The 18,027-nt window shown below is 39.8% G+C and overlaps 1 protein-coding gene across 2 annotated transcripts in view; it reads left to right on the forward strand.

The window, feature by feature from the left end:
• The first annotated feature begins 7,456 nt into the window (after positions 1–7,456).
• PDLIM3 (PDZ and LIM domain 3) overlaps positions 7,457–18,027 on the forward strand; it is a 31,644-nt gene continuing 21,073 nt past the window's right edge. For both annotated transcript variants that reach the window (XM_015831785.1, XM_015831784.1), the window contains exon 1: positions 7,457–7,919. In XM_015831785.1, the coding sequence (XP_015687271.1) occupies positions 7,827–7,919 (93 nt within the window). In that variant the 5' untranslated portion in view covers positions 7,457–7,826. The remainder of the gene's footprint in view (positions 7,920–18,027) is intronic.

Consider the following 18,027-nt stretch of genomic DNA (forward strand, 5'->3'; position numbering starts at 1 on the left):
TATTCCCATTGTGATCATTATTGAAGGATCCAGCCCCAATATAAACAAAAGGTAATTAATAGATCTGTCCTAATTACTCACTGGTTGCTTTTCAGATAGATATATTTGTTTCCTTAATGATCCTCCTTTTCACTCAGAAGCTTGAGGTTGTGTATATAGTATGATGGGTTGGGCTGATAAAGATCAAGTCCCGCAAAGCCAGCCAATGAGCTGAGGGAGACTGGAACCTGGTCCTCTATTGAAGTCAACCAAAAGGCCACAGAAGAATTTATCCTATCCTATTAAAAGTTTGTGATAAATATCTTATTTACAAACTGTTTTCTATAGCCAAGAAGAAGAACAATCTCCACTGGATCTTTCTTCCTCTGTATGAAAGTATATTATACTAGAAGAAACAATAAAAGATGGAAACAAGAAACTGAGCGCTTTAAAATTTATATTAAAATGGATCTATGCAGTATTTCATGCCATAGAAGGCTGTGACATTCAGGACACTATGGGAGATTAAAATATTAATCCTTAAACCAGCAGTGCCTCCCCATGGCTTCCTCATACTGTTCAAAAGTGTAAAAGTGTTTAAGGGTAATGGTAGTCAAGCTGCTGACCATACCTTCTGAAAATGAACTGGAATCCGAGGATTCTTTCATCACAATTGATTACCATTCATGACACATGAAGAATGGAGGTTGAACTCAAATTCTTCACCATTAGCCAGGCTGATGGATCTGCTGGAAATTGTACTTCAGCCTCATCTAGTGCCTTATCCAGTTTTATTGCCTGCCTAAAGTCCTGTAAATATCTTCCTCTTTTCAGTGACTGTGACTCACAGAGAGAAATAGCTACACTTTCCCAGTGCAGTCATTTCACTATTCAGCCTTGGATTGCCTTCCAGGGAAGGCTGTGTCCCAGCACAAGGGACTTTAATGTGAAACAGCAATGAATACAGGCAGGGACTCAAGAGACTCCATCTGTTAAAAGACTTACTGAAGATTGTTCCTTATACTGTATTGACCTTGATTCATCCCTATTTTTTTTTAATTCACTTGGAAGCAAAAAACAATTCCTTTCCCATCTTTTTACATGTCTTTTAGAGGTCATTTAGTTCACATTCACATCTTTTCTGAAGATCCTGAGACTCTGAGGAGCAAGCCTGATTCTCACCTATGCATGTAGAAGTCTTCAAGGATGTAGATGTTACTTCTTGAATCAGGACATACCTCTATTAGACACAGAGAGGAATCACTGTTTTCTCCTCTGAGATGTCAAGAGATCTTCCATGATTACATTTTGCAGTTAGCATGACAACTAAACTAGGATAAGTTCTGAAGAAGCAAACAAGATTAGAATGACACTTTCAGAACAAAACAGCAAATTCTGCAACTGGATAACTTATTTTACTCCAAATGTATACTGAGTACTACAATGGGTATTCAAATGGTCCAGTGCCTTAAATCTTAGCAGCTCCAGACAGCATGCTCTGGAGGATCGGGTTCAAAGTATCTGGAGAGCAATAGACACCCTCTTTTTCTGTATTAGATCTGCAAGAACATTTTACATCTCTTTTGAGATTGACATTTTCATCACCTTTAAAACAACAAATGAGTCTAATTTCAGAATTCACATTTCCTTATGGTAGAAACATATTAGTAGAATCTCTAAGTAAGACTTATGCCTCACAAAAGAATTCTGAAGTTGAAGCAGAATGTTATGAACATGGATTGAAGTATATGGAAACCACTTTGGCCTCTATAGATAATTACATTTGTTATAATACATTCTCTCCATGAAAACAGTGACTGTACATTTAATTCAAGGACATTAAGTAGGAAAATGATATTTTAATTCTCTGGGAAAGACATATTTAAGCTAATCATCCTTAGAATAGCTATATAGAATTCATCTCACAAATTGGGCTAATAAGAAACAAAGAGAAGCAGACCCTGATCTGATAGAAAAATGAAGCATTTATTTCTTTGACATAAACATCCCTTCAAAGATTGAACAAATGGTTAAATGAAGATATAATTTTGCAAAGGGCTTAATTTTGGCAGCGCTGTGACTTAAATGCATACAGTACCAATGCAATAGCAAAAAGACAAGTTCAAACATAGTGTGCATTCTTCCTCATATTTTTTGCATTTTTGGGATATTTCACAATAGCCTTCTTAGCCAACACCCTTTTCAATGGCTAAAAGTGAACCATTTTCACATTTTAAGGACATAATCAGAAAAGACCCAACAGCATTTTGACCTGTTATTTCCCACTTTTTGAGCCAGCCCCACATCTAGGTATTTACTTCCCTAACGTAATTTACATATACAGCCTATTCCTATATATACACTTTACTATTCCTAGAAGAGTGACAGACATTTTTATGTGGCATCTTTATTTAACTAAAAATTTCTTTATAGAAATTTCAGGTTTGCGGTATTATTTCATAAGCATATATATTATATGGCATTTCAAGTGGCAAGCTCTGGTATCTTCCCCATGTACTGAAGGTAGACACACATTAACTTGCTTTTTCAAGTGATGCATTTGTCTTTTTTAATAGAATACCATGACATCAACTTTTATTTATTTCACGCAATCTCACTGCAGACAGAAGAGAACAAAGCAACAGTAAAAGCCAGAAAGGAAAGGCCAGCAGGAGAGGCAGGGTCAATGTCCATCACTTAAATTATGTAGTAATACTCATGATGAAAGGAGAACTATTGTCAGTCAGCTCAGAGTTTACTGTTCTGATTAAAAACGTCAAGCAATTTTTTTTCCGGTGCCTCCTGGCTCCTCAAGCAATCTTCAGAACTGCCTTCCCCTCTCCTTTCCTCCACCCTTTAAATGGGTAAAATAGTTTTTATAAGAAATTACTCCATTAATTGGATGAAGCAAATGAGATTCCCTAATAGCTGATGTGACAATACAATTACTCTTTAAGGTGATAACTGTTTAAAATTAATAATGGCTAATCTATTGTACATGTTCAGCTGCAACTCCACACAGACATTTAATTCCATTGCTGGGACATTGGACATCGATCTTATTCTTGATACACATTATGCTTTTCCAATCTGCTATTCTGGTTTGAATGATAACAGTGTCAGGCAGGGGTGGGAGGAGGCCAAAATGGCGGCAAAGGAGGCTGAGTCACTGGTATACATGCAAAAGGGATGGTGCTTCAGTCACCCTGCAGCAGCCGTCATCCTGCTTTTTTCAAACACCACAGCTCCATACAATACTATCTTAAAATTTATTTTCAGTGTAAACATAGCCAGCAAACTTACAATACTTTGAATCATTTAACATATTCTTTATCAATAATCACCCTGTTGAAATATACTAGTAAGAATGCAGGAAGCCATGCCAAAAAAAAGAATGCATATCAAGAAATGAAAGGAATGAAGACCATCATAGAAGACCATTATGTTTTATACATGTCACATTTCTATAAAATTATGATAAATTCCAGAATATACAAAAATTACTATTTCGTACCTACTGGATGATTCTATATCTTTTCAGGAACAAATTGATGGGTTTAGCTAGTACTTAAAGATATGATGCTTAAAAGGGAATTTTGATTCATTGGCCCTGTGATACAGTGTCTCTCTCTCTCTCTCTCTCGCTCTCTCTCTCTTTCGCTCTTTCTTTCTCTTTCTCTTTCTCTCTCTCTTTCTTTCTTTCTTTCCTTCCTTTCTTTCTTTCAAAAAAATTTATTTTACATATTTGTTTTATTTTAGTGGACCATGTTTTTAAATGTCTATTTTCTATTCATTTTAATAAGAAAAGAAATAGTGGTTTGAACTCTTTCTGAACAATTTTTTTAGTGTTAGGAATCACAATTAGAGACTACTTAGAAATCTGTGTTGCATATATCACTTCACTTTTCCATATTATATATAGAAAAACTCAATATACAAAAGAAACCGCAGCATGATTCTTGCCTGAAAAACTTCTAATTGCTGATTTGTTTTTAAGGTCACTTCAAATTGAAAAACAAATGTTTAAATATGCACAAGCATACAAACATCATTTAAACTTCCCTAGTGTGCATGATAAATATTACATTCAACAAACAAATAGTATAACAGCAATTGGAACCCAAAATTGAGATAATCAAAATATATGGTCTTTCAGTTACTTCTCAATTTCTTCCCAGTTATGACAAGTTGTTAAAATACATGTTTTACACACATACATCAAGGACAGATAAAACTGTGTTTATCCTGTGTCAAGGACCTTTGAAGTAAAATTGCATTTTAAAAAATTACTGTCATTCACTACCTCTTTTATCAAAGAGACTGCAGGCAGATTCTACACCAGTGGTGGCGAACCTATGGCACGCGTGCCAGAGGCGGCACTCAGAGCCCTCTCTGTGGGCACACGCACTGTCGCCCCAGCCCCGCCTCCTCCCATGGTCCCCTCCTTACCAGCAGCCCCCCCGGAGGAGAGTCAACCCCGGGCGTGGCCCACGCAAAGCAGCGCAGCCAAGGACATGGTAGCCAGGCAGCGGGGACAAGACTCTGCCCTTGCACCCCGTCACATGCAGATGATGCTGTGGAGGGCGTGGCCGCCATGGTGTTGCTGAGCCGCTTGGGTGATCTGTGGCGGGCCGTGTAGGTGGTGGGTGGCCCAGCGGGCAGGGCGGAGCAGGAACGGGGGTGGGGGTGGGTTTTGGGCACTCGGTCTCTAAAAAGTTCGCCCTCACTGTCCTATACAGATTAAACAGGAGGGGAGAACTATTTGCTTTTAAATCACTACTGCAATTTAAATCACTGCATCTGCCAACTCAGGCAAAACTTTCAGTATGACTAACTGGATTCTGTAGCTGCTCAAGTGTTGGCTTGTATCCCATATGTAGACAGAAGACATGCCACCATATTTGTCCTGCAGCTGCTACTGTTTGTTAAGAACTAAGAAATATGGTCCACCTTGGTCTAGTAACAGTGGTGAAGGATTAAAACTCTCCAGGGAAATACGTGAAAATGTTATCCAGACTTGAATAACATAAGCTGGTCAGAAACTTTTAAAGTCTGTGCCAACCAGTGACAAATCCTATCTCATTTTTGAGGAGAGGTTACTTCAATCAAAATAGCTATTTTCGCTCTTCATAAATTAACCAGGGTTGTCATAGAAGACTTCAGAAACCAACTGTGTGGTTATGACATAAAGGCCACAGATATTATCATAACATCATTGTACATACAAATCATTGTGGTTTGTACCAGTTAACTATCAACAGCTGTGACTTTAGGAGTTATTTAACTTAGAAGACTTAAAGGCCACTCCAATCAGAACTGCCTAGAATACAATTCTTTCTCTTTAAGTTGAGATAAACATACAAAGGAAAATATACAAAAAGGCCAAGCTGAAAGTTGCACAATGTTAGCTGCTGACAATCATAAGAAGACTGCTGATGTGCTTGCATCCAGCAGCAGAGCATCTTCCTTGCTTCTGTTCAATCAGAATATAAATTTTCAATACAAGTCTTCTCAGGCACTGTTTTATGATCATAATAAACCTAATCTTTGGAAATGTTTCTGGTATGAACTCCATGATCCAAACCAAGTTCATTCAGAAAAGTCAATGTGGTCTCAATTTGCTGGGATCACCTACCCTAAGTATCCCAATTTAATAATAATAATAAAGTTGGAAGTACCTTGGAGGTCATCTAGTCCAACCCCCTGCCCAGGCAGGAAACCCTATACTATTTCAGACAAATGGTTGTACAGTCTCTTCTTAAAAACTTCCAGTGTTGGAGCATTCACAGCTTCTGGAGGCAGGTTGTTCCACTGGTTAATAGTTCTAACTGTCAGAAAATTTGTCCTTAGTTTTAGGTTGCTCCTCTCTTTGGTTAGTTTCCATCCATTGCTTCTTGTCCTGCCTTCAGGTGCTTTGGAGAATAGCTTGACTCCTTCTTCTTTGTGGCAGCCCCTGAGATACTGGAACACTGCTATCATGTCACCCACCATTTAGGATGGGATACTTGAGGGTGGCCAGCTGCTACTTCCCAGGACCACCCCAGGAAAGTTCAAAAAAGACAAGATGACAGTTGCACATATGGCTAGTAGATTGTCCTTCAATCATGTATTTATAACTGCCATTATGGCTTTTTGCCCATCCCTGGGGGTATCCCTGTGAAGTTTTTTTTTAATGGCTAGATGAAACACATTTTCCTTGGGCACCTGTTTCCAAAGGCTTGAAGAAAAAATAATTTCACAAAAAGTTACTTTCTAGGTATGGATAACATGAAGAAGCAAATATGAGTTAACCACAAATAAACCTTGTTTAGAACCCTGCCTTTGATAATTGGACATAATGTGATTGAATAAACCTGTCTTCATTCAAATGGAAAATTAGATCTTCAAGCGCTTTTGTTTAGCATCTCAGTGTGAATGTAACCAAAACTAGTATGAACTCTATGGTATACTGATTTTCTCCAAATCTAACTCAATCAGTTATAGGGCTATGTTAATATTTATATGTTACTTATATGTAAGGGTGTAGGTCTATACATATGTTGTATATAGTATATTTAAATGTGTGTTATGTACTTTGAGAGCAAGAAACTAAATTTTATTTTTAATGTGTGCCATTGTGCCCACAGTAAAAAATGACAATAAAGGTTATCTATCTATCTATCTATCTATCTATCTATCTATCTATCTATCTATCTATCTATCTATCTATCTATCTATCTATCTATCTATCTATCTATCTATCTAATTTCAACAGGCACCAACTTCAGATCCAGTGGTGGAATGGCTCTTCCATTTTGCATTTTGTAATTGAATGGGGATTATTCTCAGTTAAGTACCTTCACAACTGCAGACTGGGCAGGGGAGAGGGAGAATTAGACAATCAACCTCTCATTGTGTCATCCAACAAGCTACTTACTATCTGCCAGATGTTTTGGGGTGCAAATCCTTAAATATTTTATCAATGGCTAGATTGGCTGGAGTTCGCAAGAGTGACATTCAGACCATATGGAAACCATTAATTCATCTCCCCACCAAGATCCTCAAAAGGAAGATAGATCCACATGGGATAAAATCTGAGCTTTCATCTTGCCCAAGAGGATGGGTAAATATGTTTAGATCACATGAATAAATAATAACTTGTTAGTAGACAGACGTTCGTGGTTTTAATTTAAGAAATAAGTGCTTTGTCAAATTGCCCATTCGCGAAATATTCATGCTGGGAATACTAGCTATACGTCTGATCTTTATAAACTTCAAAAGAAGAACACCCTGCCCCGAGGAGCTTACAATTTTCAACTGTAAGTGGAATCCAACTAAATAAAGAGAGGAGAAGCCAAAGGAAGCGAGGCAGGTGGATCCTACGCCCTTTACTACAGGTTAAACGACGCCCCACACGGTTTCCCCCCCCCCCCAAGTATTTATAATCTTGTCGCTTCCCGAAACGTCGGGCTGCAACGCGGAAGCTGCCGGCAGAGGCACAGGGGAAACCACACCGCCCGGCAGGCTGCAGGGAGAGCTAAATCGGCGGCTGTAACTCGAAGCTGCCAGAGCGCAGCCGGGGGAGACACCCGGGAAGCGGCCAAATACGAAGCCTGCCAGCGAGTTCTCAAGTCCGACATTTCGTTGACCAAAGTTGGCCCTCCTGCTCGGGGCGGAGGGGGCGCGGGCCCGCTGACGTCAGCCAGGAGCAGATAAGAGGTGCTCTCGCCGCCGGAAGGAGCAAAGGGGATCCTGCGGCGGTCCGAGCGAAGCTGCGCGTCGGGAACTCTCAAGCGTAACAGGGAAACCGCCCTTAGGAGCGGAGCTGAAGTCCGCGGAGCAGAGGTTCCCCCAGAGTAGCCATAAGCATGCCACAAAACGTGCTTCTTCCCGGACCTCCGCCTTGGGGCTTCAGGCTGTCGGGAGGAATCGATTTTAACCAGCCATTAATTATAACCCGGGTACGTCCTTTCCGATCGCGGCTCTTTGCTTTTCCTGTTGAAAAGGGGCTTCGTGTAGGTTGCCTTCGTATTTACGCCGAAAATAATCTGTTCGGATTGGGTTTGCTGCAGGTGCTTTGCTTTAAAGAAAGGAGTAATTATCAACAGCTGATTTCCAAGTTTAAAAAATCTAAAAGGGAAGGGACTTGGCGTTCTCCCGTGTAACTTTGGGAGGGAACGTCTGTATGGCAAGATGTAATTTGACCATCCTGTCGTTTGCAATCATCTTGTGACTACTTTACCTGTGGTGAAACTTTGTTGACTTTAGTGGATCTTTCTGTTCACTAGAAATATATTATCAACGTCTGTAGTGCAGAGAATAAGTCTGGTTCAGGCACAACGTTAATCTGTTAAAAAAAAAACGCGGTTTACAAACTACAAAAGTTGGAATCAGCTGGTCCTGATGTGGATGAACTAAGTATTTTGTAGATATTTCTGAATATCCCCATCTCCTTGATATTCTTTTCCCTGCACTTCTGAGAATGAGTTTTCCCAACACATTGAACTGAAAACAAGAGTTCCTACCTTCTTTAACCTTCCTCAAAAAATAAAATATATTGGAAGAAAGGATTCAGAGTAGTCCAGTAGCTACACAGGGATTCCCTTCTAAGAAATTCTTTTGCCGTCTGAGTTTGCATTTTTATTGCAAAACTAAGTTTGCAGAACTTTGAAAGGATGAAGCAATGCCTTCTGTTGCTGCTTTGCTTTAAATTTCATTCCATCTACTTGTATTGTTAAAGCTTGGAAGCAGTGATCCATACCTTAGCATACAAAATGCTTCTTACCCTGCAAATACAGGAAATGCAGGGCTTTGTTTTTGGAGGGAGGGAAACTTAAGAAGAAACCTACTAGGCCTGGGTTGATGGTAACTTGAGTAGCATACCATTGCAATGCAGATATGCTTGCTAAATGTGAAACCTCTGCACCAGGGGAGAAAGTGGGAAACCATGTTCAAGTCCCATCTTATCCATGAAAGCCAACTGGGTGACTTTGGGCTAGCCACTCTCTCTCAGCCTAACTCACCTCACAGGGTTGTTGTGGGGAAAAATCGGAATAAGGTGTGTTGCAATCTTAAGTTATTTGTAAAAAAAAATAAAGGTTGGATACAAAAACATAAATGTAAATCAAGTCCTGTTTTATGTGCGTCACATCAAATACAAGGGGAACCTATAAGTGGTTTTAAGTGCAAATTTAGTTGAACATCTTACATTGTCCAAGTGAGAAGAGTAGGAGGGTAACACTGCACTTTGTGCTGTCACCTTAATGTTGGGGATCAAAATTAGATTATGACTATGTTGAAATGCAACCCTATACTCTAAGAGAAGTTTATTTTGTAATGGGTCAGTTGCCAACCTGGAACAGGTCATTGTGCTTTTTAGACCTGGAGTACTGGGGGAGGGAAGGAATATCAGGAGAAGGATAGTTTAGGTTTGATTCTAGCTGCCTGTTCTATGCTGGAATTTCTCTTCTTTTGCCTTGTTTGCTATGCTTAGGTAAATCCAGGATTTGTATAATAGAGAATTAAATAAAAAATTATTCCTTTTCCCATTGTAACTTCCCTATATGAGTGAGATATTGTTTAATCATATAACACACCTCTTCCTCCTGCATCAGTAACGCTTGTAATAAAATGTTGAGGGCTTGGCTGTGCTTTTTCCTGCCTTCCCTTCCCACTAACCAGATCCCTCCAGATTCCTGGCTACTGGAGACTAACACAACACTGATTCTATAGTTCTCCTTTTACTGCAATTGATAACACTGGATGTCCAAGCATTTCAGTGCGTTCATGAACTAGAAATGTGGCCGATTTCTAATCCCTTTAGAATTTGCCTTCCCATGGGCAGAAATTGAAAACACCTAATAATTAAACAGCTATCAAGATTGTAATATCTAATATATTAATGTGAGTTTTTATGTCTCATCCACATCCACATATACACACAACAAATAAGAGGCCTAGGCAGGCTCCAGGCAGTGCAGGATGGGCGGTGGGGGGATGCATAAGGCCAGCCTTGTCATTAGGCAATTTCAGCCCCCACCCCACCCCAAAGAGGATCTGTTTAAAACTCCAGATACTGAGAATGGCAGCAGGAGATTGGGAGACAGAGCTAAATGTATATGCAATGCAATTTGTCCTGCCTAATATAAGTCACCCTGGTTCTCCCGAATTTGACAGAGGTGTACTCTATGATCTCTTCAGTGTAGCCCAGTGTTTCTGGCTGGAGATTTCTGGGAGTTGAAGTCCACACATTTTAAAGTTGGTAAGCACTGGTATATTTTAACCACTGGCACAGCCTATTTGTTCCCTGTGTATCTGTGGACACTTCCTGGTCCCCCTGCCCTTTCTACGTTTATGTGGTAAAACAGATTAATTATGAAAATTAAAATGGCAAAGGAGATGCAGCAATTATCCTTATTTACAACAAAGCCCATAGGCCCCAAGAAGGCCCTACGGGGTTCTTAGAAATTAAAAATGCCATCTTTCTGCATTTTGGTACTTTGATTGGAAGGGTGCACACCTGCTCAGGAAAAGAATTAGGGGAAGAGAGGGCCTTATGTCTGCAGACTCAGAACTCCCTTAGGTTATCATTAATTAGTAAGTTTGTAACTATTTTGGTAAAATAAATCGTGGCAATGTGAAGCATCCGAAGACATAGTGCTCTTAAGGTTTAGTCACATATCACAAAACCAGACAAAGACCCTCATGGGAATAGAAACAGCTTAGACAGTTGAAACAGGGAATATCTACTGGAATGTTGGCTTCTATCCCTTGTCCAATTGACTTGTAGGCACATTCTGGCAACCAGTTCAAAAGTGGGGCAGAAAGCTCCAGAATATGTTTTGATTCATTTAAGAAAAATATATATTGATGAAGCTGATTCAGAAGGTATTCTCATTGGCTCAGCTGATCCTACTTTTCAGGTATGGCGAAAATACCAGAAGAGTTCAAGCTGATCTTAATTTTACCTTTCTGCCTTAGAGGACCGAAATTGCATGCAGGCAGGTGAGAAAGTAGGTTGAGAGTAGAAGAAAGGGGCATTCCATTCATTCTCTTTAATTAGTGCAGAAACTAATCTATTTAATGAGGTAAGGCTCCTATTTTGCACCCAACATAGAAATACAGCTTTCCATTTATGTCCTCCAGGTGATAAACAGTGATTGTAAAAAAAGCAGGTCATTTATGGGGCTGAAAGAGCACTATCATAAACTGCTACTGGTGCCTGATCCCTGGAATATAATAATACCTTTACTGAAAAGGTTCCACAAACTGCTTCTACATATAAAGATCTAAATTCCTTGGAACTAGAGTCTCTGGGAGAATGCCTTTCCCGCCCAGAGTCTGCTCATCACTGTGATTATCAGTGGAATTTTTCCTCATTGGACATTTGCCAAGTGGCTTTTCTCTATATTGGCATTCACTCTTTTAAAAAAAAAAAAGCCTCTCTTTTTATGACCCTGTAATCCCTTAATTCAAAGTAGAGTTGGGGCACCTGAATGTTTACTGGCCGGATGCAGATTTTGCAGCAGATTTTTTTTCTTTGCGCTGTAGGAGAGAAACATCTGCCGCTACCTAGGATTGAACTCTCAACCTTTCGAGTGGGGGGCAAGCGTCTTCATCATTAGGCTACCAAGCCACTCATACTGTCATCCATTCTGTGAAGTACCTTCCCACAGAGATGTGCTAGCCTTGCTTCAGAGTTGATATACATGTTGGAAACTTTCTTTCTTTGGCATATGTATCTCATGTACCACAACTCATGGCTACTGCTTTATTTGATATGTTTTTTTTCATTAATTTTAATCATTTCATTATTATTTTTTAATTGTATAGAATGTATTTAGTGTTGTACCCTGACTGGAGATGTGTGGCACGACAGATGCTATTGAAATGTTTTAAATAACTTTGCAATGGTTCCATTGACCACATTTCCCTAAACTTTTTGGGCCAGCCCAGAAACATCACTGTGCAATGTCTTCTTCAAGGGTTTGGCACACTGACCTAGTTAACCCCCATCTCAAATAGCACAGCTCAACAGATGACCAAATTCAAAAATGCATATCTCATTTGTATCTTGATCTTGATATAAAGTTCACTGGAAAATAAATTATAGCTGTTATTAGAATGATCAAAGCTAGGAAATCGGAGAATTGTAGTCCCAAGACTTTGGGGAGAGCCACAAGCCAGACAAGACCCATCAATATTAATATCTCATTTGTTGTTTAGCCTTTATGTACAGTTTTGTATGCTTGTTTTTATGTAGACAATAACTACAGTTTGTCAGTAGTCTGATGCTGTTTGTATTGTATTGTCATTTTCCTACCTCAATAGGTAATGTTTAATTGGTCACAAACCTGAAGGTTTCTGGTATTAAAAAGTGTGTTATAGAAATAACAAATATTTTTTCTAATACCGGATTTGACTTTTTATTCCACCAAGTCCTGTGGATAAGTCAAGCCCAAACTCTAATCCTAACTAGTGACTTTTATGAAATGGATTTTTGAAAAATAATAACGGATGAGTAGTACCTTTATCAATAAAATCAAGTAGAAACAGTCCCAAACTTCTGATAACGTTTATTTTATTAGCATATTAATGTCACCAAATAGTATTATAAAAGGGTCTCCTATTTATTTGAAGAACAGCAATCTCTATAAATAGTCTTTAAAGAGGTGAGGGATTATTGCCATCTGTGAAGGCTTGCTGTATTTTAGAAAAGATGCCGTTTGTATTTGAAGAATTAAATTAAACCTCTGTTTCTGCTTTGGAATAACACCAGTTGAACTTCCTGTGGCTGACTTCTGAGGAAATACGCATGGGATTGCCAAATTAAGTCTAATACAAAAAAGATGAGATGGCATTCTAAATAATTGGCCGTTTGTTTCCCAGAAAGTTTCTCTGTCTAAACAGCTTAACCTCCGTAAAATGCACAGAGGCACTCCTAAACTGCTCTGACACACACACTTGGCATCTACCATGGAAAAAGGAAACAAAGGTTAAGTTTAAAACAATAGGAGAGATTGTGGTGTTTTGGGGCCGAATTTCCTTTTATGGAATTAAAATACTTCCCATTATCTCTCAGGAAAAATATTTAGCCATGTCTGACTTCTACTTGTTTATAGTACACACAGTAAAATTTAAAGTGATATCAACAAAAAAAGAGCTAGCTACATTTACAGCAAGTTAGCGCAAAACAAACTTTGTGAATTTCCATGGACAAGTAGCTGCATGAGAAGATTTATTAATTGCCCATTTGGAGGTCCTCAGCAGCCTGCAAGTCATATGTACAAGGAAAAACAAATGTAATGATAATATCTGCTATTTTATTGATATTGTTTGCTTGCCATTAACATCTATTCAGTGGTTTTTCATCTTTGCATAATGATGCAACATTTTTTTAAAAAGGCCAACCTAAATGCATTCTGATACTTATAGACCAGGGGTGTCAAACTGCCGGCCCACGGGACGGATGCGTCATGCCAAAACCACACCCACCCTATTGCCGGCAATGGAAAAAAAGTTGCGATACATCGCAACACGTCACGTGACATTGCGAGTGACACCCCTGCTATAGACAGTTTCAGGCCAATCCATTACTGTAACATTTTTACTGCATGATGCTAAAGCTGAGGGATTTATTGGATCAAGTTTTACTGAAGCCAGTGGATACCTTCTAACTTGATTGAAGTTAAGTCTCTCAGAGTTAAAGCCACCACTGTGCAAAACTACCCAGAATATATTTCATTTCTTCATTTCCTAGCAATAAGAATGTGCAAGCTTTTAATAAATTGACTGGCAGATTTATCTGATGATGTTTACTTGAAAGTAAGTGCCATTGTTTTCAAAAAGCATTACTTACAAAAAAATATTCTGAAAAATTTCTGCCTTAGGCTTAGCCATGCATCTTCCTAGAGTAATGATGGGCAACTTTTTTTAAAAAAGATGTCCCAGTCATGAGCTGGATATACCATGCTGTCACCATAATAGGGCAGACCAAAAGTGATGGAGTGGAAGGTTAAAACAGCAACATGGCTGTCTTTGGTCTTGCCTAAGCTAAAAGCACCTGTTTTGCCTTTTGTTTGGAAACATGGAAAGCAGTTGAAAATGGACATTTTGACCATGTTCTTGGCAGTAAGGTTGTGATCTTTTGAGGTACTCTTCAATATCTTTACCAATGATTTAGGTGAGGGGAGAGACGAGGAGCTCATCAAATTTTCAGACATCAAGCTGGCAGGAATAGCCAACATTCCAGAAGATAGGCTCAAGATATAGAAGGATCTCGAGAGACTTGAACATAGGCCCTATCTAACAAAATGAAAATCAATTATGAGAAAAATAAGGGTCTGCATTTAGGCAAGAAAAACCAAATGCACAGGCATAAAATTCATGGTACCTGGCTCGATAGTCGTAACTGCTAGAGGAACCCTGGAGTCCTATGTTCAACCATTTAAATATGAGCCAGCAGTGTGCTGTAGCTGCAAAAAAAGCCAACACAATCCTAGGCTGCATTAACAGAGGGATAGAATCAGGATCAAGGGAAATGTTAGTACCACTTTGTAATGCCTTGATAAGACCACACTTGGAATATTGCATCCAGTTTTGGTTGCCACGATATTAAAAAATATGTTGGGATTCTAGAAAGGGTGCAGAGAAGAACAACAAAGATGATTAGGGGACTGAAGGCTAAAACATACGAAGAATTGTTTCAGAAATCGGGTATGTGCAGTTTGATGCAAAGAAGGACTAGGGGTGACATGATGGCAGTGTTCCAATGTCAAAGAGGCTGAACAAAGAAGAGGGGTCAAATTATTCTCCAAAACACCTGAAGGCAGGACAAAAAGCATTGCATGGAAACTAATCAAGGAGAAAACCAACCTAGAACTAAGGAGAAATTTCCTGACAGAACAATTAATTAGTGGAGCAACTTGCCTCCAGAAGTTATGGATGCTCCTAAACTAGAGAATTTAAAGAAGTAATTGAACAACCATTTGTCTGAAGTGATATAGGGTTTCCTGCTTGAGCAGGGGGTTGGATTAGAACAGAGCTTTTCAACCAGTGATACATGTACCACCAGTGGTACTTTAGTACCTGGCTGGTGGTACGCGAGCCCTAGCTAATTGTAGTGGGGGAGGGAACCAGTTAAAGCGGAGCCGCACAGATCTGGATTAGATCAGCTGGAGCTGCAGAGCTTGGCAGAATCCCCAGGATCTGCCACATGGCAACATGGCAATTGGAGCTTCCGGTATACCCGGAAGAGAAAAGGAGGAGGAGGGTGGAGAGAAGAGAAGGTATAAAAGGGGCAGACTGAGAAGAGAAGAGGCTTTTCTTACCGAAGCAGTGAGGAGAGACAGAGCGAGTGGCCTGTTTTGAGAGGAACAGGAGCGAGCGGCCTGTTTTTGGATGAAGGGTGAGTGAGCAAGTGGCGTGTTTTGGGGGGAAGGGCGAGCAAGCGAATGGCGTGTTTAGCAAGCATGTGTTTTCAGGAGAAGGTTGAGTTAGCGAGCGAGCAAGCTGGGCAGGAGCCCAGGAGCGCAGCTACAGCTGAGCCGCACTTCTGCTGAGCCACCCAGAAGCGCGGATCAGCTATAGCCCAGCGCTGATCCTGGGGCTTCTGCTAAGTTAGCATGCAGCATGTTTTCCAGCGAAGCACGACAAGTGAGCTGGGCAGGAGCCCAGGATCAGCATGTGCAGCTACAGCTGATCCGCGCTTCTGCAGAGCAGCCCAGAAGCGCAGATCAGCTGTAGCCCAGTGCTGATCCTGGTGCTTCTGCTAAGTTAGTAAGCAGCATTTTTTCCAGCGAAGCGTGAGCAAGTGAGCTGGGCAGGAGCCCAGGATCGGCGTGCGCAGCTACAGCCGATCAGCTGTAAAACCATATTTCTGGAATTCGGGTTAGTTTGGGGTAAATATTAGGGTAGCCACAATTTATTTTCCAAATCTGGATGAAGGAAGTTTAGAAAGCTTCAAATGGAGGGCTTCCTTGTTCCCAGATATCAGGCTGAGGAGGGTTAGGAAAATCTTTTTTTGTTTTGGGGACAGGGGGGTTCCATTAGATGTGGCTTTTGGTGGCCTTTTGTGGGGGGAAGAGTGAAGGATTAAAATGGACAAAATAGGCTGCTAATCTCCTGGGAATGCAAACAAAGGTGCTGGGAGTCATCTCTAATTATGGACTGGTCATTTTTGTCTTGAAAAATGGACTTGTAAAAACCCTGGAAAGATATCCGGATTCTTCAGAAGGACCTGTTGCCTTTCCTGTTTTATTAACTATTGCTGAGTTATTGCTAATGCTCAGAGTTTGCTCATTGGTCCAGAATTTTTTATTTCAATAAAACAGTATGATTTATTCTTTTTTTATTGTTGCCTTAAGGTGAATTGGGAATCTCTGCCCAATCATATTTGCTGGGGTATATTTCCCCTCAATCTACCCAGTATGGTCCTACCTGTGGCTGTGGTATTTGAGTTCAGCAACAAGAAATCACATTAATTTGAGAGGGTTGCAGCCGGCCTGTCTGTGAGAATTGATCCTCTCTAGGAACCTCTCTCTGACAAAAGCAGGGAGGGTATGGAACCCTGAATGATCTCTATGTAACTCAGGTGGTTTTGAAGAAGGATATCCATTGCTTTCTGAAAAGTACTTAGAAAGGTGCTCTCAACTTGAATAAAATATGTAAAATTACATAAAATATGTAAAATTCTTCAGTGCAGTTTTGTGGGTGGGAGCAGATGCTCCTATGTAGCTAGGCAGCCACATCAGTAAAAGGCCTGAAGCAGCAGTGCTTTAATTGAAAAATCAGCTCTGACTGATAGGCCGCTCACTGAACACCTTGTGTGTGGAAGTTGGTTGCACAACAGCTAAATTATTAGACATATGAATATTTCTATGATAAGGTAATCATTACTAGAAAAGGGATTAAGTATAAATTACTGATAAAAGTAGTCATCATTTAGTGACTGCCTCATTTAGCAACTGTTCAGAGTTAACAACTGATGGAAAAAATAACTGGGCAACCTATCCTTGCATTCAGAATCTTTGCAGATCTGTAAAGCTGAACAGAGTTCATAAGCACAGCAGTGGTGTCTCTTAGCTACTGCCTTAATGACCAAGTAACCAGTTCCAAATGGTAATTGGATGGTAATTGAGGATATCTGTATTGCCAAAACCCAAAGTGCAGCTATTTTCAGAATGAGTGACCAGGTACAGTAAATCTATCTGAAAAGCTTCTCAAATGTGGAGCATCTAGGTGGGTGTACTTTATCACTTTTTTCCTTTTTTTTGTCGTTTTTTGTGCCACTGGTGGTACTCAAATATTGTCATGTCCTAAAGGTGGTACAGTCTTGTGAAAAGGTTGAAAAGCCCTGGATTAGAAGACCTCCAATGTCCCTTTCAACTCTGTTTTTCTGAGGTAAAATGGGGATTGGGAGTTTCCAATTCCTATCCAAACATTCTCCTGGACAAATTAAGAAAAAAGAAAAAGAAATATCATGGGAATTGAAATTCAAAATGTGGGAAGCACCAGTTTTCCCATCCTTGCTAGAGATCAGATTTGGCTTGGAACTTCCTAAAAGTTTATAGTTACAGAAAAACCAAGCAATGACTCACTTAAGTAGACAGTACTGTTTGCCAGAGATGCTTCCATGCATATTTGCTTTAAGAAACAAAAAAAAAATCTTGGAACTCTTAAAGGCCCTTTAAAAAGGAATGATCACAACACAGGGAAATGAACTTTATCTTGAAGTGGGAGAGAAACAGAATCAAATGGGTTCCTGGCAGAAGCTAGTCCCAAGCTACTCATCAAAAAAATTAATGACCAATTTGCAGAAGCTGATTTTCCAGTATGTATTCTTAAAAACCTAGTGTGGGGAGAAACCTCTAAGCCTCTGTTAACATCTGAATACCTGCTTAGGAATAAATTCAAAAGCTCTTGCTTTCTAGCACTTCTGCTTCAGCTGCCACTTGATTATCCGTTCTTATTACTTTTCTCCTGTAACCTCAAAGTATTTTGAAATGAAATATCATTCTGAATACTAACCCAGTTTAAATGCATGGATTTATTTAAATTAGAATGTGCACT

The sequence above is a fragment of the Protobothrops mucrosquamatus genome, unplaced genomic scaffold (genome assembly GCF_001527695.2).
Source record: "Protobothrops mucrosquamatus isolate PMUCROS unplaced genomic scaffold, P.Mucros_1.0 scaffold_280, whole genome shotgun sequence".
In the NCBI taxonomy this organism is placed as follows: domain Eukaryota; kingdom Metazoa; phylum Chordata; class Lepidosauria; order Squamata; family Viperidae; genus Protobothrops; species Protobothrops mucrosquamatus.